Source organism: Centropristis striata, chromosome 1 (assembly GCF_030273125.1).
Source record: "Centropristis striata isolate RG_2023a ecotype Rhode Island chromosome 1, C.striata_1.0, whole genome shotgun sequence".
Lineage (NCBI taxonomy): Eukaryota > Metazoa > Chordata > Actinopteri > Perciformes > Serranidae > Centropristis > Centropristis striata.
In genome coordinates this window covers 40869316-40892459 of record NC_081517.1, presented here as the reverse complement: position 1 = coordinate 40892459, position 23144 = coordinate 40869316, and the positions used below count along the sequence as shown (strand labels likewise).

The 23144-nt window shown below is 36.7% G+C and overlaps 1 protein-coding gene across 2 annotated transcripts in view; it reads left to right on the top strand.

The window, feature by feature from the left end:
- Positions 1-7068: 7068 nt before the first annotated feature.
- Positions 7069-23144, top strand: part of LOC131978662 (lipopolysaccharide-responsive and beige-like anchor protein) — a 252385-nt gene continuing 236309 nt past the window's right edge. For both annotated transcript variants that reach the window (XM_059342384.1, XM_059342376.1), the window contains exon 1: positions 7069-7997. In XM_059342384.1, the coding sequence (XP_059198367.1) occupies positions 7812-7997 (186 nt within the window). In that variant the 5' untranslated portion in view covers positions 7069-7811. The remainder of the gene's footprint in view (positions 7998-23144) is intronic.

Here is a 23144-nt window from a genome sequence, read left to right as displayed (position 1 = left end):
TACAAATTAAATCCACTTAAAAAGGAAATGGTAAATGGTAAATGGACTGCACTTAGTGTAAAGCGCTTTTATCCAAAGTGCTTTCCACTGATGATACCATTGAGAATTATTTCATACACCAATGAACGCAGCATCGGTGAGCCTTTTGAGGTCCCAAAAAAAGTAATTTATAAAATTAGTAAAATTAATTAATTAAAATAATTTATTGTTGTTGTTTTGGTTTATGTATTTATTCATTTATTTAGGGTTTTTTTTCTCTTATCTTTGTGGTTTTTGTGGAAGCAAAAGTATGCCATGATTATTTTTATTTTATAAGCAACTTATACAACAAATTAACAAATTGTGAAGTTTACAATTTTATCCAGTTATACAGACAGACACGTTAAATATAGTGAGGATTTCTGACTTGTAAAAAAAAAAGAGAAAAAAAGCGCACTGATATTGAATCAATTCTCAAAATTGCCCTTTAAATTGAGTTTCGGAAATCAATTAATATAAAGAAAGTTTCTGAAATTCTCTAAAAACACACATCAAGGTTCTGAAACTTGAAAACAAATTGTCTACTGGGAGTTAAAAAAATTCAAACCACCTAAATAAAAGTATTTATAACTTTTCAAACCTACAATTCAACATAATTCTGTAGTGATTAAATTTCACAGTAGATATTTTCTCTATAAAATTCACACTGTTGCAGCCTTATTTGCTTCCACACATACCGTGCCACATATTGCTTTATTATTTTTAATTACAGTAAACAGTAACAGTGCTATGATTACTTGGTTTAATAAAATAAAAGCCACCATCCTAATCTGTGAACAGGCAGAACCAGTCTCTGGGTGTGTAAACACGTCATGCGGGTGTGTGGCTTCTTACCCTCCCACACTGGTATTGAAACAAAGGGAAGAATTTTGTCTGTTAGTGTAATAGTCTATAGTAACAACAAAAATCCTGGCCATTCATAGTGTTCATAACAGTCATAGTATTTGTATTAACTGTAACACTGTCAAATGAATGTCAGGTAACAAAAGTCTGACAAATACAGTCCAGTGCATCAAAATGTAAATTTGAGAGGTGAAAAATCAGATAGAGGAGACAAGATTATTCTTCAATGCAATACGGTGCCACCAATAAAAATAATTTTAATTTTTTCACATTAAAATGTTGTAAGTACTTTACAAATTGTGATTGTTTTCTTCAGCTTCCTCTTGTCTTTACGCCCATTTATAGTTGCAGTTTTTGTTCTAATTTCATCAAAAAGGTCTGCTGTATTGGTTTAAAATACTCAAATATATTGCTTTTCTATATATGTGTTTTAATTCACACCAATTACTAACGATACTCAATTGTATATAGATTACCATTTTCTTTAACAGGAGGAGCATACCTGTTCGAAGTGTTATGTTTTGTTTGTTTTTATTTTTCTGTCTATGTAAATGCAGCTATTTGAAAATATGGAAGTTGAATGATGATACATGAATGTAAAAGCTGTATGTCAAAGTGTTATAAACTGAAAATAAAATAAAAATATTGTGGAAAAAAAAAAAAGCTCAAATATTAAATTGATGGCTTTGAATATTTATTTTATTGTCATTCATGTACAGCCTCTTTGCTTCTACTGTGTTTAAAGTGAATCTCGCAAGCCCGGAGTCCGACACAATCTGAAAGTAAAGCTCATGACAAGTGCTCATTAACTGCTGTCTTTGACATTAAATCATTTGCAGAAACGATAATCTTCTGCTCAGATACTGAGACTTTTTTGCACAGCGTGGCAGAAAGAGAGCAGAAGATGATTACAGACATGTTGCTGAATGTCTCAAGCTTGGGGTCTCATTATCTCTACAGAGCCCAGTTAGAAAATAATAAGGCATGGTCCATGTTCAATTCAAAGGTCAGTAAAAGCCTTTTAGGTCTTATTTAAGATGGGCTGCAGTGAATAAGTCTGCTGATTTCAGGTCATTACATCAGAGACGAGGCCAGCGTCTCTCGGGTGGTGCTGCTGGCTTCCATGACTCCCAGTGTCCCTGAGGACTCCACGACACTTCACTGGGAGGTCAATGGTAACCGTGACGCCAGCTGCCTCTGTGGCAACAACACTCATCGTTGCTCAGCCATCCTGCAGAGCAAACATGAAGTCACCAGTCTGAGCAGATAGAGGAGAGGACACTTTATTATATGGGCATTTTTTTATAATGCATATGTACATATTATAACTCTACAGATCAGGTTTTAATTGGATTTTCCTTCATGCAATCATAGCCTATGCCTCACTCAGCTATGTCAACATCTCACATGACATGGGTTGTTGTTGGTGATTCGAAAAGGCAAGCTCAGCAGAGATGTCACTTTGCTTTAATGTTTGCTTTACACGGCCTCAGGATGCAGACATCTGTCATTGTGCTGTCGTGCTGCAGGAAAATAAAGTTCTAAATACATTGCAACCCCCCCTTTGTGTTTTTTCTTTCTTTTCGCAGCATAAAGCAGCGTTTGGTGCTTGTTCAACATATTAGACTAATAAAGATCAAATCAAATCAAATCAAATAGTCTTTATTGTCATTATATAGTTCACTATACAACGAAATTGAAAGTGCCACTGCATAAGGTGCATAGTTATGACAATCATAACACAAAACAAAATGAGTAAAAACATTTAAAAAATACAGAGCTAAACAGGACAAAAACAAGAACAAGGACATGTGATGTAATAAATAAGTATAAGATGACATCTTTCATAGAATATGTGACCCTTTTATGTTATACATGGGTATGAATATTTCAACCATATTTACACGAGGATTTACATAGGACTGGAACATGTGGGGTGCTTAACTGTCATTTATTTTTGTATCTATGTCATTTCTGAATCATCTGTCTATATGTATTTTTCTCTGTGTCTGTGAGCCGAGTTGTAGTGTAGTATAGCCCAGTGTGGGTTTTTTTATTTTATTTTATTTTTATATATTCTATTTTATTTGTTTGATTGTTCTTTGTGTTCGTTTGTTTTTCACTGTGTGCTGTGAAAATCAATAAACATATTGTTTAAAAAAAACACAAAAACATATTAGACTACCTTAAAATGCAAGTTTTTCTCTGAGGGCTCATCCCATGGTGCAGTCATGTATTGATTTAATATTTATGGTATATTTTTATGTTATATTGAGTGTGATTTTTATCTACCGACGCTGAATGATGTATATTTTATGTATTAAATTCATAAAATACCCTCAAGAAATTGTATTTAAAAGTCAGGCTACAACATGAAGGTTTTCCTGAATGTCTTCAGGTTTTGTAATCTAGCAAGTAAAACTATTGCTGTTTAGTTTCTTAATCGACACACTAAGGGCCTATGTTCCTTATTGCCTTGGTCTTGGTCTTTAGTGACCCTGTGATTATAACTCTAACAAGTAACTATGACAGAGAAATAAATGTAGTGCAGTAAAAAGTTCAATATTTTGTTCTAAAATTAAGTGTATTATAAAGTAGCATTAAAGTGACTAATATCAATGGTGGAAGAACCATTGGATCCATTTTACTTAAGTAAAAGTATAAATACTATCGTCAAAAAACACGCCATTACAAGTAGAAGACCTGCCTTTAAAATTATACTTAAAATAAAATACTTACATACTTATACTTATTTAAAAATACAAAGCAGATTTACTTAAAGTATCAAAAGTACTCATTATGACTCCTTTTATATTATAGAATATAATATTCAGTTTTATCACAAGAGCATTTTAATGTTGTCATTTGTCATGTGGAGCTAATTTTAGATGCTTCATATATAACTGGGTAGATTAATAGTATAATACTGCATCATATTGAAAATACATCTTATTTTTTATGTAAAAAGTACAAAATTGGAATGTAACTTTGTACATTTACAAAGTGCTGGTTTAAATGTGTTTTTAAATTTTTAAACATGATGCTTTTTGATAACTTCAACTACCTAACTACAGTATATACAAGTACGGCTGAAACAATTAATTGGGAATTCGATCAGAAAATCAATTGGCACTAGATAATTTATTTCTGTCATTGTGTCAATTACCAAAAATATTGATTACAGGCTGCAACATGAAGTTGACGTACACACACATGCATCAATAATCATACTCAAATAATATTCTATATATAACATTCTGAAATGGGCCATTCTGCATAATGGCTATTTTTACTTTGGGTATACTTTAAGTATGTTTTGATGCTGATGTTTTTGTACTTCTACTTAAGATTTTGAATGCAGAGCTTTTATGTGTAACACAGTATTTGTTTACACTGTATTATTGCTACTTTTATTCAACAATATAAACACAATAGCTTTGAATATGTCCATTCTACTGCTACTGGTAGTATAGTACTACATCATATTGTACAAGAATATTATTCATCTTCAAGTAAAAATGTGTTAAAATTTTAGTGGGGTAATAAGTATGATGTTTTAAATTGTAATTAAGTACATCACTTGAGTGAATGCACTGAGATACTCTGCCTTTATATGCATCAGGATGAAAGAACATAGTAATGAAAAGTAACAATTACTCAAGTGCTGTGTACAATGTCAATGTATATATGTACCTTACTTGACTATTTCCATTTTATGATACTTTATATTATAAGGATATTTTTCTTTTGACTTCTCTACATTTATTTGATTTTGATATAATATATAGATTAGTTGTCCCCTGGGAGGAGAAATAAAGTAATTAAAATCAGTTCAATCACTTTTAGCTGCTGCACCATTAAGGTGATGACAATGCATTAATGCATTCATAATTGTTAACCAATATAGAATATTATTCTGAAAATGGGGCATTCTGCATAATGAGTACTATTACTTTTGGTACTTTAAGTAGCCTATATTTTGATGCTTGATGCTACTTTTGCATCATACTTTTACTTGTTAGAGTATTTCTAGCCTGCTGCTACTTCACAGTGGTGGAAAAAGTATTCAGAACTCTTGCTTAAGTAAAAGTATTGATACCACACAGCAATAATTATTTCACTACAAGTAAAAGTACTGCATATAAAACTTACTTCAGTAAAAGTACAACAGTATCAGCATCAACAAAAATTGCTCATAAGAGTTTAATTTAAGATAATGATTTTGGTTATTATCAAGAAAACCATGGAAATGGCTACATATCAGCTCTTAAATTAAACTCCTTTGAGGTATTTTTGTTGTTATCATTATATTTGTCCAAACAAATGTACCTTTAGTTATACCAGACATTAAAACGAACAAGAAATTGAAGAAAACAATGGTCTAATATTTTTTTTCTCCATGAAAAATACTCCAAATATATTATTGTATTATTATTTTTGATGCATTTATGTAAGCATTTGTAACCACTTTATATACTTGTATGTGGTTTAAATTATAAACATGCATATTATTTTGATTATCATTGAAATGTATTGTATTTTCCCATGTTAAATCTTGACCTAAAGTTTTAGGCTTTTAAATGTGGTGGAGTAAAAAGAACAATATTTGCCTCAAAATGTAGTGAAGTAAAAGTACAAAGTAAAATAAAATGGAAATACAAGTACCTTAATAAAATACAAGTACCTTAAAATTGTACTTAAGAACAATACTTGAGTAAATGTACTTAGTTAGCTCCAACCACTGCTAATTCAGTAAAAGATATGAGCAGTGGCGGTTCTACACAGGGGCCTACAGGGGCCACTGCCCCTGTGAAGAAGCCTTTGGCCCCTGCTGTGGCCCCTGTGTCAAATTAATAATAAAATGATCTATTTATAACAATGAACAATGGAACAATTCTAACCTTTTTTTGTTCAAACAATATCTTATTGTACACAAAAGGAACCCAGACATGTGAACATTGTATAATAGTTTAACTCTATGGAGTCTTATAGGGCAATTTTGTCCATTTTCGAATCCTTTTCATGTCTTTGTAAGTCATTTTTTGTCATTGGTGTCATTTGTGTGTCTTTTTGGGTAATTTTGTGTGTGTTGTTGTGTCTTTTTTAGTTATTCTGTGTCTTTTTTGTCATTGGTGTCATTTATGTGTCTTTTTTGTGTCTGTTTTAGTTATTTTGTGTCTTTTTTTGGTAATTTGTGTGTCTTTTTTGGGTAATTTTGTGTCTGTTGTTGTGTCTTTTTTTAGTTATTTTGTGTCTTTTTTGTCATTGGTGTCATTTATGTGTCTCTTTTGTGTCTGTTTTAGTTGTTTTGTGTCTTTTTTTGGTCATTTTGTGTCTTTTTTTGGTCATTTTTATGTGTGGATTTTTTTGTGGTTATTCTGTCTTCTCATTTTGTGTCTTTTTTGGTCATTTTGTGTCTTTTTCAAGACATTCAAAGATTTTGAATGCTTAAATATCATCTTTGCCATTTTTTCATGTGCTAATGTGCCCCTCTGATTAAACACTGGCCTCTCCTTGGCCCCCACAGTTAAATTGGTCTAAAACCACCACTGGATATGAGCACTTCTTCCACCTCTGGTGATATATCAGTTCAGGGCCGGTTATTCCTACAGGCCACCAAGGCGGCTGCCTAGGGCGCCAAATTGGCCGGGGGCGCCACAAGCATACATCTTTGTTTTAACAACATTGATTAACGAAACATTTTTTAAAAAGCATGGGCAATAAAACCCTCATTGAATTAAATGAACATGCCCCAACCCATATTTCGAATGAAAATGTAATATTATATTATATAAAATATGATACGACTACATTTTATCTATTTTCAGTCTTTGCCATTCTTAATTTGATGAAGATCTGTGTTTTCTTATTTATTTATTTATTCGTATTTTCAATTCAGTTGTTGTTGGTAAAGTTCCAAAGTTTCTAAAAATAAAAATGTTCTGAGACCATTACCTTGCTTGTAGTTCATGTATCAAATATTAGTGTACAGCATAATAAATATAACATAGTGAAAATCTCTATATCGCCTAGGGCAGCCAATGGGCTAGAACCGGCCCTGTATCAGTTGCTGTGACTGAACAAACACGAAAGCCCTGTTTATATTAATGAACTGAATGATCCCACCGTGTCGCTCAGAGAGAGAGCCACCTGAGCGGCACACCTGCCAATGAGCTCAATTCAACTCAGCGCCCCTTACTGCGCATGCGCCACTCACTCAAGGGCTCCACTGTCATGGCGCTGGCGAGCTGAAGCTACCGGGGTAAATCAGGAAGAGAAAAGCAGCGCAGCTGGGTTAACGTTGACATTTAGGCGAGTGTGAGGAGTTTGCCGGCGTGGAGGACCGAGCGGACTACTGTCCCTTTAGTCGACTCCAACCGGAGCTGCAGCCGGACTCACCCCCTTTCACAGTTTGTTGAGTTTTTTTTTTGCTTCTGCCCAAGCGCGCTACCTGTCAAGTGTCACTGACAATAGCAACTTCACTGCTGTACCAAGAGATAAAGTCACCGTATCCTCGTCTAGCGTTTTTAACCGAGCAGCGGGGGGAAGAGGCTCTGCTTCACCTGCCTCTTGTTACCTGCCTGCAGTGGACTTCCTGACGGCTTTTAGCGGCATTAATCCATCCGTCTGGGATCAAGTTACGGACCAGGGGAGAGGAGTAGTTCACTGACATTTCCAGCCCCGCAGTGTCAACGCTAACGATTATCTTTGAGCCCACTTTTTTTTTTTTTTGCTAAACTGTTTTTGGATGGGGAGGAAAACGTTTGGTTTGTGTGCCTGTAGACTGTCAACAACTCAGCTGAAGGGGAGATAGGAGCCCCTCTTTCTCCTCCTCCTCCCGACATCGGCTGCTCTGTCACCATTGGAGTTGAACAGGTGCCTTACCTGTGAACACCACCTGTCCCGTCCTTCCCCCTTTTTTTTAGCAAATGGCTAGCGAGGAGACGGCGGGCGCTGCGCAGCCAGGTGATGGAAAGGACGGGAGAGCGGGCGCCATAGCGCTCAACCCCGGAGTGCCTATCAGGGGGATAAGGATGAAATTCGCCGTGCTCGGTGGCCTGGTGGAAGTTGGGGAAGTTTCCAACCGAGACATTGTGGAGACTGTGTTCAACCTGGTAAGCTGATTAAGAGAGCTCAGGATAGGCCTTTACATAGCACTGTCACGCTGTAGTACTGACACTGACATCTAAACGTTTTTGGAAAAGTCTGACATCATCTTCTTCTGCATACAAAGGCGTCGATGATCTTGCAACACCAAATTAAATGGTTTTACTATGACTTTATGGGTGTGCTGCAGACGGTGGAAACTGCCATAAATCATATCCTGAATTATGTTTATTCTGGAAGCCCTCATTTAAAATTAATTATTATTTACCAAATACCTTAGTCTACAGTTTTGTACTTTTTTTAAACTCCATAATATTTAGGTAAAGCTTTACTGGTTACTTAGTTTATTCATATTTTGCATCAATAATCTACATTTAAAATAGGCGGTCATATATAAATCAGCTCAACCTTAACAAGCTGCAACATCAAATTGGTGCACACATGAATGTATAATTGTTATACTTTAATAATATAATATATATGCTTCTGAAATGGGCTATTCTGCATAATGAGTACTCTTACTACCAGTTTCAGTGCAAAACTAAGCCTGCATCTTATGATACAGTTTTATTTGGCATATTTATTATTATTAGTCTAATTTCACACAATTTTGTACCGTTTTTAAACATTTTTCTAATTGGGGCTCTACATAAATACCATGTAATGATTAGGTTTCATTAAGGAACAAGAAATCTGTTCCTCAGTTTTTTTTAATGAGAACAGACATGATGCTATGTCAGGAAGAATGACAGAAAATCTGTTGAAGCAAATCAGCTGGTGCTTTCTGTGACATTTCCAGGTCAGGAAGAGTGTGTGTGTGCTTTATCTTTACTACCTGTTGGCCACCTGAAAGTCCTTATCCAGCTTTGGCTGTCTGCAGCACTGGTCGCCCTTTGGCTGCCCCCAAGTTATGACATGACTTGCCAGCACCTGTGTCTGAATGAATGAATGAAACTACGAGTAACAAGGAAGTTCAGCGTGAAGGAGAGAGCGCATGCTCAAATAGAGTTTGGCTGGTTAGGTGGGAGGAAATGAGAGGGGAGAGAGGTGAAGGTGGAACCTGCAGAACTGCTTTGTCACTGTGGCAACACAATGGAGTCCTTTTTAAAAAAAGGGAAGGCTCATCCTCCATCTGTAGGCACAAAGTTTGCTCCAGCACCAACCCCCACAGTGAACTGTAGTAAGGACACTTCTCCTCATGAGGCTGTCACCCAAAGCTATCACCCAACCAGTCAACCACTACTGTATGTTTACATCTAAACAACAAAAAATGCAGTTCAGCAAGAGTTCAGCTACAGCATTATGCTTTTATGTTAAGCCTGAGTTGTAAACGAAAGTATTATTTTTTAATGTAGCATTTTTAAATTATTAATAATGAATATTTTGCTCTGTGAAATAACATATTTAAAAACGTCCTTCACAGTTTCCCACTGCAGCAGTAAATCATCACATTTGAGACGCTAAAACCAAGAATTATTGAATTGATTGTCAAATAATCCCTCTCAGGTCTAACATTGAGCTGTTTTTTTTTTTTACAACTTTCACTTTCAGTTTTCTTCATTGTATAAAAACGAGGGGCTGTACAAACCGTACGGCCCCTCGTTTTTTTGCACTGAAACTGAAAGTTGTAAAAAACATCTAATTGCACTGAAACTGAAAGTTGCAAAAAACATCTAATTGCGATTTGTTTGACTGATATTGCAACTGTGATATCACTCATTTTTGGTTAATTTAAAATCATATCAAATTATCATGGTTTGGTTTTTATGAGGATCTCTGTGAAACAAAGACTTTTCTTTAAGTCTGTAGAATACAATTTGTAGGCCTTGACATCGTGTAGCACTCTGGCAAATCAGAATGGTATTTTGACACATATTGTTGCCTTTAACAAGTATTGTGCCTCCTGCAATAAGCAAATTTGATCAAAATTGCAGTTTGGATACAGCACTAGTCCCGATTGCAATTTTGATATTATTTAAAGTTTCAGTTTCATGTCTGTCTCCAAAAAAAATCCTCAATTGCGAAGCCATACTCTTGGAAATAATGCCAGGAATATTATTTGTTTATTCACATACTCTTAAGGACAATGCATATAACCTGAAATATCTATAAATGTGCCAAAAGGGCCAATTGTTTTAACCCTAGTACCTCAGCCTGATGGTAAAATTTGCTATTAAAACAGCAAATATAACACACAACATATCAAATTATAACTGGAGAAAGTGCAGAATGCCGACACTGTGAGTGGCTCACATTATTTGTTGTTTTTCTTAAATAGAAAATGTAGCATTTGTGTGTTTTTTTAAGGGCTGAATATTGAATGAAATAGTTTGATAGCCTTGCAAATCACTCATGTCTTGTTTTTTTGTAATGCGATTTAGAAAACCATGTTACTGCCTGTAGTGGCTTTAGATTATCAAGAAATATAATTAAAATCACAAGGACAATTAGTTACAGTTGCCCAGCCCAAATAATAGAGGGATAGCTGCTAATTACTAAATGTTTATTTTTTTTATTTTTATGTTGTCTTGAGCTGTAGAGACAGCCGGGCGGACGCATGTTTTGCCAGAAATGTCAGTGTGCAACCCCGCTCGTGCCCCTGGGACTCCATGTTTAGCATGGTCAATGTCATTTTAGGGCTTTGAGCGATCACACCATGCATTTCATTATGCTCACCACCCTCGACATCCCCTTGCTCCTTCAATTGGGCGATAATCTGATTTACCACAGAGGCCAGAGTTTTCTCTTTAGCAGGATCTCATTTGCAGCCATTTCAGTGCACGAGCCCTCTGCTGTATTTGGATGAATGCAACATAGCTTCCCCAGGAGGATTATCTTAAAATATTCTGGTGTGACCTAAAACAGTGGTGGTGATGATTCTTGACACATGGGCACAACAGGATTCCTCCCGATTTTACCCTTCTGCTTGGGGTACTACAGACTGTCGGTTTCAGTTAAAAGTGAAAGTAAAGTTGAGAACGAGGATCTGAAACCCTTTTGCCTCCTCTTTATAACCACTCACAGTTAATATTTAAACAGGCATCCATGATGTTTTAAATTAAAATATGGTAATCTATCTGTGTGGTGGAGTATGCTAAACACACAGTCACACACTAAACTGCAGTTAGAGACTCTCTTATATTCTGCTGCTGAGAAATGTTGGTTGCCTTGTCGCGGCTCGTTGTGTCTCACCTGTCTTCCTTGTTGACAATATCAAAGTCTTTATAAGCAGAGCTAACGTTGCCGGAGGCTGTGAACTTCTCAACATCCCCTTTTTTTTCATGCATTTAAAGCAGCATAAGTGCAGTAGTATCACACTTCAAAATATAATATGATTTCTATGTTTTTCCCAGTGGCTGTTTAAAATAAATTGCTGGTTTAAACACAGCTTCCCTCATTAGATTTCCGTTACTTTCTTTGCAGGCTTTTAGCTGCTTATTATTAAAGCCTTTACACATCTATATTAGTCAACCCACACATGGATTTTGCAGCATCTTTAGGGTTTTAATTGCTCACAGTATTTATCACTATTGTGGTTATTGTCATTACAAACATTTAATGAAACACCACTCTTCAAAACATTAACATAAGGCTGCACCGATTAGTAATATAAAGCCATTCACCTGTTTAGCCTAAAGCCATATAATCCTAATGTTTTCACAATATTGGAATTGTGAACTTTTGATACAATACCTTAAAATATATTGATATTTGAGAAAATTTCTTTAAACCGCAGGGACAAATTGACATAGAATTTTGGATTGTCATCAGAAGATTAAGATAAAAACAAGGTTATAACATGATAAAGATTTATTTTCTTGGCTAGTAGAACGGCACAATAGTGAACTCAAAGTTTTTTATGAATGAATCTGTTGGGGAGAATAGAGAAGTGAAAGCACAGCCAACATCTGGTACATTTGAATGAATGAATGATACTTGGATATGTTTGACAAAACTATATTCTACACTGAATCTAAAAAGGACTAATAATAATTTGAAACGTTTGCTCCCTAATCCGCAGAGAGTCAGTGCCCTACTTAACAAACCTATTAAGCTTTCTGTCATCTCATTGTTTATTTTCTGGCATCAAAAAAAGTACTCACAAAAAAAAAAAATCCAAACCATAGTGGTGCAGATAAAACACCGGGCCTCAGCCCGCAAGATCACAAAACCTGATTATGGTTGTAGTGCTCACACTGCACCAAGCTACTTGTGAACAAATCTGATCATCTAGCAAGCCTGAGAAACCACTGGAGACCTTTATCTGGCTACCTGTCAAATTCAAAATGGTCCAATGGTCTTCTGCCAACTCTTGAGAAAAATATCTGCATTTCCTTACTTGGTAAATGTTTGACTTTCTGCACCAGTCACTTGTTTACCTCGTCTTAAGACAGGTGGCACACAGTTACTTTGTGGGAGCTCCTGTGCTGTAAGTAACAGAACACAATCTTACAGGAAGCAGCATTGTTTTTGGTTTACTCGGTCTGGCAAACCAACACAATATGCTGAAAGCTGCAAGGAGCTGCAAAGTGTGGTGGTAATTCTCAGTTGGGTTGTCTGCAACAAACACTGATGTATCCGTCTGCTCTGATGTCAGTTTCAGTCTGAGGCGGGGTTTGCTCGGGAAGAGCTAGCAGGCAGTTACTGTTGAAAGTACATGTCTATGCAAATTAGATTTTTTTAACAACATGATGACACATAATGACCTCTCCTTATCTCGGATAATAATATGAAAATGGATGTTACTTGCGCCTGTTTCTCTGTATGAGGAGACCTCAAAGGGTAATGTCAATGTAAAAACATGAACACAATGTGGGACAAAAGGGAGTGCGAAGGTTAGGGCCGGGATGCATAACTTTCTCAAAACAAACATTAATAATGTCTATCAGATATAATTAATAAACCTTAAAGGGCCCATAATCCAGCTCCATTCAGGTGTATGCAGGGGTGTTTCTAGGAAAATTGCCAGGGTTTTCCATTTCCATTAAAAGTAAAAACAATTCCAAACAAATTCATCTATTTATCTTTACTGTGAATCAGAAAATGGCCAGAAGGCTACCCAGCACCCTAAGTAGTGCATCACACATTTATCATAATCCTGTAACTGTGTAAATATAATAGAAGGCAACAATATCCCTTCAGTTGTCACTCTTTAACTTTACAAAGCTGCCTTACATTGAGTATAGAATCTTCCAGGACTCTGTAAACCATTGACTAATATAAAACGCTCTTAGGTGACACAGGAGATGGGTGACTTTGTTGTGTGGAATGTAACTTTGGCTTTACCTGAAGTCAAGGTCACAGGGTTAGCTGCTAGCTCTGTGGAAACCAAATCTATCCGTGGACATGGTTGTGTTTGTTTCATTGTTTATATCTGGTACGAATTTGAAATTTGTTACATTAAGGCAGTGGTTCTCAAACATTTTCTGTTGGGCTGTCCTTTGGAGGAAGGAGCATTTTCAGGGTCCCCCCAAACCCAACAAAATTGAAGTTACATTATTCACAAAGTTTCCTCTTGAAAAACTTGAGTGTCTTACTGACATGATTGGAGTGTAAGTGTCTCTTTAATTTGTTAGGTCTGTCCACTGCCAGAGTTTTGAGACACAACACACAGAGAGGTCTTTCTTCATCTCCTACCACATTTGTTGTGAATCCAAGACTGAGATATGCGTTGTCATATTTTCTCACATGGGCCGACATTGTCTTGTTAGTTTCATTGCTCTTTTTCTTTTCGCGCTAGTAAGAAACTTATCCATTCTCAAAACCATGGCACCATGGCAGTGGATTTGTTTGTTGTACAAAATGAGTTTGGGATACTCCAACGCCAAAAACATGAGTTCCGCCTGCTACATGTTCTGATTTAAAGAAAAAAACAGCAACACCCAAGAGCCATCTCGCGCCCCTCCTGGCAAGCCTTTACTTTTAACCCATTGAGGCCTGAAAAACCACTGGGCGATTTTAAAATAAGCCTCTAATTTTCTGGAAATTCTGGAAAAATTCTGGAAAAAAAAGTGTCAACTCTTCTACTAAATAATAGATTTTTCAGCCTCTGTAGCAGATAGAAATGAAATTCAAAAAGTATTTGAGAGCTTATACAAATACTACAAAACGACGTATCCGCTTTCCAGGCTTCAATGGGTTAATGTATGCCGCAAAGAGCGGCGCACAAAGGGCAACCACAAATTGAATTTATTGTGATTTTATAAGGATGTCTTTGTCCATTTGGGGAATAAAAAATGCTGTTCTTGCTGTTGCTGCTCCTCACACAAACCAAACTGATTCTGTTTTATTAAAGGGCTTCAGACAACATCAGTCTGATGATTTCCAACTTAACATAAAGTCTTCCAGCCCACATCACCACCTTCAACCAGCCCTCCCTCTCTAAGTAGACCTTAGCATTCTTTATACTCCGTATCCTTGTTCCCCTTTTGCTTCTAACATCCCTTCCATGTCTGCGTCCTAAATAATTACTATAATTTCAGGTCCATTAACTTCAAATTATGAGTCCCAATAGACTGCTGTACATAAGGCACATGGGGTCATGTTTTGGGGACGTTCAGTCTCAGTAATTCATAGAACCATTTAGTTTTACAAGCTTCCTACTTTTAAACATTAAATGCGGAAAATGTCTCCACATGTACTCACACTTCTCTTCAGCCAGTGAGCATAACGACTATATTTATTGTACTGCCAATCTAAAAACAATTTATTAAATCTGTATTAGGTTGTAGCGATAACTTAAAGGTCCTCTTATGTTTCAGGTCTGTAAATATTTCATGCTCTGTGCTTGTATTAAGTTTCCTTTGGGAGGACGACTGTGGAATATGTCGACACTTTGCTTTGTTCTAAAGTTCAGGCTTTTCTGTACCTCTGCTTGTGCAAAAGACAAAAATGAGGTTTATTATAATTGTTCAGAATTATTTTAAAGTCATTCTTTGGTTGAACTTGCACAGTGTCTGTTTGATGGAGCCTTGTTGCCCGTATTATCATCTCATGTACTGATGTTGACAAAGAGGATCCTCCTTTGAAATGTGGGCTGTCATAAGTGAAATTAATTCTTCTAAACTGCATCTTCCCCTGTGCTGCCTAAAATAGTCTCTATTGGTACCTTTTCTTACACACCACTGCAGGGGAGAATCATGCAAACTAGCTGTGCTCTGGAATCTGTATCAGGTTTGAAAATCTTGAAATTGATTTCACTGCTGATACAAACAGTAAAGCTAGAGGCTATTTTTTGCCTTTTACTAACTAGCGACTAAGAATGGCTGCACTTACATAGGGAGATAAGGTATTGGAAAAGTTTTAATATAACCAATTTATGCATAACTACAAAAAAAAAAAAATAGAGTTAGTTTCGCCCTCAAGATAGTTTTGGTTGTACACTACTGGTCAAAAGTTTTAGAACACACCAACTTTTCCAGAATTTAATTGAAAAAGAAGCAGTTTAATGTCTCAGTGTACTCTGAAATTAATGCACATTTGCAACATTTAAAATTCTTTATTGAGCATGATAGTGTTTTGAAAGTAAAAAAAAGATTCAAAATCACATTTTATGATGGACTAAAGGACTAAAAAAAGACACAAAATGACCAAAAAAAGACACAAAATGACTTACAAAGACATGAAAAGAATTCAAAAATGGACAAAATAGCCCAAGACTCCATAGAGTTAAGCTGTTAACCCATTTCTTGTTCCCTGAAAAAGGCCTACTTGTATAATTCTGAAATGTACATTATTTTTCAGTTTTGGTTCAGCTTACCTTTTTTTATTTACCTCTGGCAGTTCACCACTTACCTTTGTACCCTTTCAAGCTGTTCATTGGACTTGAACTGCTTGAATTTCTATAAAAAACTGGAAAAATTGGGGTGTTCTAAAACTTTTGACCGGTACTGTATGTACCAAGGTTTTTATGATTTTTGGTGAACCATTTAATGGTCTAACAATGCAAATATTTCCCTTCTTATTTCTCACATGAAAGTACACAATAGAAAAGTAGAAGATTTAAGTAATTTAGGCGAATTGTTAAAAATGAGGCCAATTCAAATAATAATCTTTGTTGGATTTAGAATCCTGAGGATCAACATGGCAGCTTGGATGAATTCCCTGCCTTCCACTATGTGCATATGCTGTGGAGAGGAATGCAACAAATGCACAAACTCTCCCTTCAGTAACGCACAATAACACATAGTGGTCTGGGAGCGAGGGCGATCCTTGTCCTCTCTCCAGGCATGCTTTGCCCTCTCTGACTGTAACAAAGAGCCCTCTAATCTGACACATGAATGAAACCCTATCTTCTGCTCTCCGTTATCTGTCGCATCAGCCCAATTCCACGGTCACACCTTTTTTCCTTCTTTCTCCGCTGTGAGAGCCGTTCCAAGCAATCGAGGGGCCGTTGTCTAAATAAGCATGACTCGACTTTGTTTACAGACCTAAGCCTGTGGTGTCTTTTAACATTACTGTTAGAGCCATTTTGTACATTGTGGAGAAGCTGCTAAATGGCTCTAATTGTATTGAGGTTGTAGGAATGCCTATTGGTTCATAGGAATTGCACTCTTCTTATTGGCTGAGATGTGTGTAACGTCATAATTGCTTACTTTGCTTTTAATTAGGATTATGGAGACGAGGAGAGCACACTAGTTTTTGACCGTGCTCATAATTATTATTATTTTGGATCGCTGCAGTTTATTGTTTGTAATGCTCAAACGAAAGGTTTTCAATAAACCATAAGAAAGAAACTGTAGTAAAACTAGACGGAGCCACACTAACAATTACCTTCATTGCATAGTTCTTGTATCGGTAAGGGGGATGTTTAATTCCCTAAACAAGAAGTTAAAAACATTTTGTTGGCAGTAAAATCAACTCAATGAGCATTGTGGGGGAGAGCACACAGGTTTGACAATGCACTTTAGCTGTAACTGGTTCCTAATAGCCACTGCTGGGATGTGTGCTGCTTACTTTTCTGCTTACCTGTATAGTTTATCTTTATCTTGCCCCCAAGCAGATCAGATAATGTACCCTCCATGCCTCCTCACCTGCTGTATGCTGACAAACAGGAAGATGGCCTCAGGATTCAACCATGTTTGAAAGAGATATCAGCTCAGACATTGTAATGTCTTGTGCAAACCATATTCTACCATATTTGTTTGAGAAAGCTTTAGACAAAGTATTTTTGGGTTTTGGAGCCGTTTAAAATATCTCTGGGGGTCATCTTTTCCTCACTCAACGGAATTGGGTTGCCCATATGTTTGCTTTCACATCTTTTTTTGGACGCAGTTGTCATAAAAACTTGTTCCACATGGCAGTTTGGTGCTTAACTAGTCAATGGATTGTTTTGTGTCTTCCTCCTAATTGCAATATGACCTATGAGCAACTCTGTCTGTTGTTGTAGGGTTAGGGTTGTTGTGTACCGGCTGTCACAGTATTGTGACACAGAACAGAATAATCAGTTAGTTTCATTGTTTATACACGTTTCAGCTCAATGAGCATGATTCTAATGATTAAATTGCTTAAATTTGTGCACTTATTCATAGACTAATTGGTTTGGAGTACAGTTGGTAAACATGGAAACGGAATACATTTTCAACCAGACACGATGCTTCCCAATATCTTGTGTTAGCAGAGAGAAGACAATACACAAAATCAACATCTGCTGTTTACTTGGAAGTTTGGTTTGAAAGCTGGCAGAATAATTACCAATTTTCTGAGGCAGCAAACCTTTTAAAAAGACAAATTGTGTGTTGTTTTTCATCTGTGGCTTTGTATTTATCATCATTGGCTTTCAGTAAACCAGTGAAGCCATATTTTCCTGGTGAGTAGTGTTTCTCTACCAGCAGCAGACTCCATTTTCTATTCAAAGCGGCGTTCTCCTTTAGGTTTGTCTTAAAACATAACCGAGTTTAGGATTAACCAGCCACAAGTCATTCCTCTGCCTCTGAGGCTGCCTGTTTTTAGGAAACAGGGCCATAGTGTAATCTACTTCTTGACCTACATCTCTCCTTTTATTGTTTCTTCTATAAACAGTGCCAGCTCAGAAAGGCATTTAACAAAAAACTACTGGTTATGCTGGAGGAAGCTGGGAACAGGAACTGTTGGTGGAAACTCTGAGCTAACAGTTAATCAAACTTTGACAAAGAATTGACACACTGGCACTGAGACATGGCTCTCTATTTTTTCTATGTAGATTATAGTCCCTACAAAACAGTTGACAGTGATCATCCAGAGCAACAAGGACACTAATTCTGAAAGATGTTTCTGATGAGGAAAATATCTCTGGGCAAACAGAACAATTTGTTTGAAAATGCATTTTAGTTTAGTTTTTTTGCTTGAGTTTGCTGGCTGTCAGTGGAGGGAGTGAAACATTGTTGTTTTCCTGTATTTAAGCCGAGTTTAGTGGTGAGTAGAGCTCTCTCTCATCGTTATTGATCAGTCGGCTTTGCTTTTCCCTTTTGTTTTTCCTCCTTTTGTGTTGAGAGAAAATTTCCCACCAGTGTCCATGTCCTACAGAGACCGAATGCCCTTCTCTGCTGCCGCTTCATTTTCACTTTTTATTTCCATATAAACTTGCTCAATGCGGCTTTATTTTTTTGTAGTCACATGCACACTTGCACAAATTACACTCACTGGATTTTTGCATGATTCCCCCCTCACATCCCATCCATTTTCTAGCTGCATATTAAACTCAAGGTAGCAGTGGTAACAAGGACATCTGAGCCATGCTGAATTAATTTACCCCCACCCCCACAACTTTACATGGAATCTATAGCAGACCTGTGAAGAGCTGTTGTTCCTTCAGGTTATCTAATGTCTGCTCCCAACCAATACTTTGCCCAACTCAGACAACAAAGGGAGTTGTCTTGGGGAAAAACATCCTTATCTGCAGCCAAAACTACCCTATTAACTGCCTTGAACATTTATTTCTGACTTTATAAGCCAGTCACATACAACATATCTTTATTTATTTTGGGATGTAACAGCCCATCTGTTTTTACCTAGCTCTGGTGTTAGACACACTCGGATGGTTCTGACACCAGTGAGCTGGCATGTTTGATATTTTTTGGTACACAAACGTGACCTACTGTTAGTTGAACAATACCAATAACAAAGCTCTGGAAAAAGGTAGAAATGCCAATGCAAGCTGGCAACTGTACTGTTGAACTGTGGCATGACTTCATATTTGACCTTGGTCACAAAAGGTCAATGTCATATTTAAATTTATTGGATATGAAATGCCCCTTAACCCATTGACGCCTAAAACTGCCTGTAAAACCTCTGGGCGATTTTAAAATAAGCCCCTAAAACCTGAAGTTTTTCTGGAAATTCAACAGAAGTGTCAACTCTTCCTACTAAATAATAGATTTTTCAGCCTCTGTAGCAGATAGAAATGAAATTCAAAAAGTATTTGAGAGCTTATACAAATACTACAAAACGACGTATCCGCTTTCCAGGCTTCAATGGGTTAAGAAAGAAGTTTTAAATTCTGAATAACTAATTCACATATGCATCCACCATGCAAACACTATAACTGCTGCCACTTTAATGTGCTAGCATGTTGGTTAAATTGACATGTTGCAACACTATAGCAGAGCTTTTGGCTCAACGGGAAGGAATATTAACCTCCCAGCACTGCTATCTTCTCTTCACAGTAGGGGGTGTAAAGATATGCTAATACTGCTTAGCTGCAAGCCAATTTCCAGTGTTGGATGCTGTGGAAGGTGTGAATATTCAAACATTTAATGAAATGCTGGTTCTTTTGAAAAATAAATGTTACGTTGAAGCCTGAAGGCGTTGGCTCACCTTAGTCCCTGTGGGGGAGATTTCTCAAAGGAAAATACAATATAATTGTTATGTGAGATCACAGAAGCTTCTAACAGTTTTAATGCAGTTTTAACGCCTAAATCCCAACTCGTTTTTTTTCTTCTCTGGTGTTCTGTACCGCTGTTTTCCTCCATTTTTTTGTAGTCATATTAATTAGTAGTTTATATACACATTATGATTAAATACAGCTGTTACATGAAGATGTACCCCATTTGGGATCTCTCGTCAAGACTAAATAGCTTTTTTTCCCCCTTCCTTTTTGATCCTTTTTTTAATTGGTTTTATATTAAGTAGAAATTCCGCAATAGTACAAGTTGAGTATTAAATATCACAAAATCTTATATCTTACAGAAACATAACAAACATCCCCAACCTCCCGTAACGCATGGCAACCCCTAATGATCTCTCGACCTCCACAACATATAAAAAAGGAAACAATGCAAATATACAAATATAATGCGGACAAGGGGAAAAAAAAGTCAACCAAATATGTCCATGCTGCACTCTTTCTTTAACCAAAGTGTAAGCTTTATCTCATGCTTGTAGGTTTTTCTGACTGCCTCCATGCACCCGGGCCACAAATCTCTCCATCATAATGTCCAGAAAAGAGTTGGCCCACTGCGACTAAATAGCTTTTTATGCCTCACTGTGATAGAAAATCATGCAAATGGCTCATGTTTTTCCATGATGCAGCATGGCTTGAAAAATTTTACTTTTTGCTTGCAATGGAGTTGCATCATATTGCCATACTCATAATGTTTTTCAATGTGAGTTCAAACGAGATTTTATATGCCCTCTTTCAGTGTAGGTTGAATGCCTGACCTGTCTTGACCCCAGTTCTTTTTAGTCAGATGAATTGAATTTTGTTATGTTTTTAGTAAAGGTTGAGTAATTACTTTCCGTGACCGTAGGATCTCTTTGCACACAAGAACAATGTTTATGGTGAGCTGTTAGCCCTGCTAAGCAACCTCATCATTGTGAGTTGATATAATTGGCTTACATGAAGTCACAAATAAGTAAGCAACTCCCTGGCCTTGCATTGGGATGTTTTTATTTGATTCTTTATTTGTTTTGCTATTATCCATGCTTCTTTCACAGAGGCACAGTGCAGATCAAGTCATTGACCCTTGTGCTCTAGACACACAACTTAGTTTTTTGATTTCATGGAGGGTTGCTGATGGTGTTGATGCTATCCAATCAAGTTTTACCGCAAACAAATCAGCCTTTGCCCAAACAGGACTGTTGCTGAACGGACACAATGGTCACCATTTAGTTTTTTTCCCTCCTCTTTGCTTGTGAGGAAATGTTCTAGCTGCAGCCTGTGGCGTGTTCCTCTCTATTAGTCATGGGTTAGACTGCATGATTCTATTCTTCTAAAGAGATCATCTGCTTTCCCCTATCCCTTGGTTGGTTAAAATATTACCATGAATATGATTTAGCTATACTTCTTTTCTCATATCTGTCATAGTGAAACTGGGTTCTGTTGAGGTGAAACTCAAATGATTGCATGCAGTTACTGTTTGATGCACGCATGTTAGGTTTGCACACAAAGCCTGCAAAGACTAGAAGGCACAACAATCCAAACCTCTGCCCTGACTGGAAATTTGTGGGTTTAGACTGTTTACACATGTATGAGTCTGAATGGAATAAATAAAACAGGGCATGTTGATTGATTGCTCTGATTACCAAATCTGGGCCTGTAGTTTATTTAATATATTTTATTCATGGTTCAGAAATAATAATAATAATAATAATAATAATAATAATAAACAAATCCTATTATCAGATAATTAACATATTAAATATAAAACCAATTATCTATTTTAATTAGAAAACAAATGTGATTTTTGATTTTCATTAATATAATTCTAACCAAGATACATTTTTGTCTCACAAAAGCAAATGATGACACGATTGGTTCCTTTTCTCACAGCAGTTTTGTGACAAACAAGTGGCAGTGGAACTTCTAATATTCATTATGTTTATTAAAATTGTTTTAAGAGGGATTATCTATCTACATGCTGGCTTTCACTGTGGCGTAACTGCACACCTAATGAACCTAATGCCAGATCTATGTATTTAAGTCCAGATAAGTTACAGCTGTACAGACCAGGAGTTGCACAAAAGCAAAAGAAAGAAGACTTCAGTGATTAATCAGACATTTATCTATTTCGTAACCAAAGAAATGAAAATAATACAAAAATAGATACACATACTGAACAACGAGGTGTGCATCTTGAGTGCACCTGTAAGTTTGTGCTGGCTGTCCAGTGGACAGCTAAAATAACTGGCCCTTGGCCGAACCTGACTGCCGACCCCTAGATGTTTCCTCTACCCTTGACCGGCTTTCACACTCTCCGCATCAGCAACTCATCTGTTGCCAAGCTCCGGCAGGCAACACGTTAGAGGTGCAGTCCATAAATAAGCACCACACACAACCAAATGTAAAGACTTTTAACAATAAATACTGTTAAAGTACAAGTAAAGTGTTCTTGTAAATCTGTGCTTTGCATCCAATACTAGCACCTGCTATATTGTAACTCTCAGTGACTCACAAACCGCAAAAGGAAACTCTTCACTTCCTGAATGCCCTGATATTGCTGTAAGACAGTAATTGATTTGGAAGGAAGTCAGTCCTTTACTTCTTCTTTTTGCCCTGTGTAAATAGCAAAAGCCTGCTCACATTAATCCAAGTTAATTAAATGTCAACCTGAAGTTATTTACTGAAGTTATGAAACTGCTTATCTGAATTATTGCTGAAAGCATTAGCTCCCATTTGTAATATGGCCAAAACGCCTTTTTTTTCTATTAGTATCAAGTGAACTAGGCAATTTGTGTTAAAGTTATACCGTAAATTATGCAATAATCATTCACTATGAGAGCTGTTTATTGAAATAATTGCATCAGTCCATAACATTGTCTGTGACTTTATAAATTATAGCATGGCTTAAACTCAAAATTGTTCTTTTTTTTCCAAGGCAGCAGTCAACAATGTTGATGTTGTGGATAAGCACAAATGAATCTTGAGTTGGATGAGTACTGGCTGGTTAAAATGAAGTAAACTTGCTGAATGGTAGCTTTTCCCTCTTCCTCTAATACAGCAACAATGTCTTCTTTAAGCATATTTACATAAGAAGTTAAGTAAGTTTGGATTGCTGTAACAGTACCCCCTTTAAATCATTATCTCCTGGTTTGTTTGCCTTTCATCGAGTACCAGGCTCTGTGTCAGGAGAAGACGGAGGAGGAGGATGAGAGAAGCTTGTGCATGGTGGAGGAGTGCACAAAGCCTAAATTAATGAACTTGTTTGGGTATGAGGGCGAGTTGAAGGCCATGCAATCCA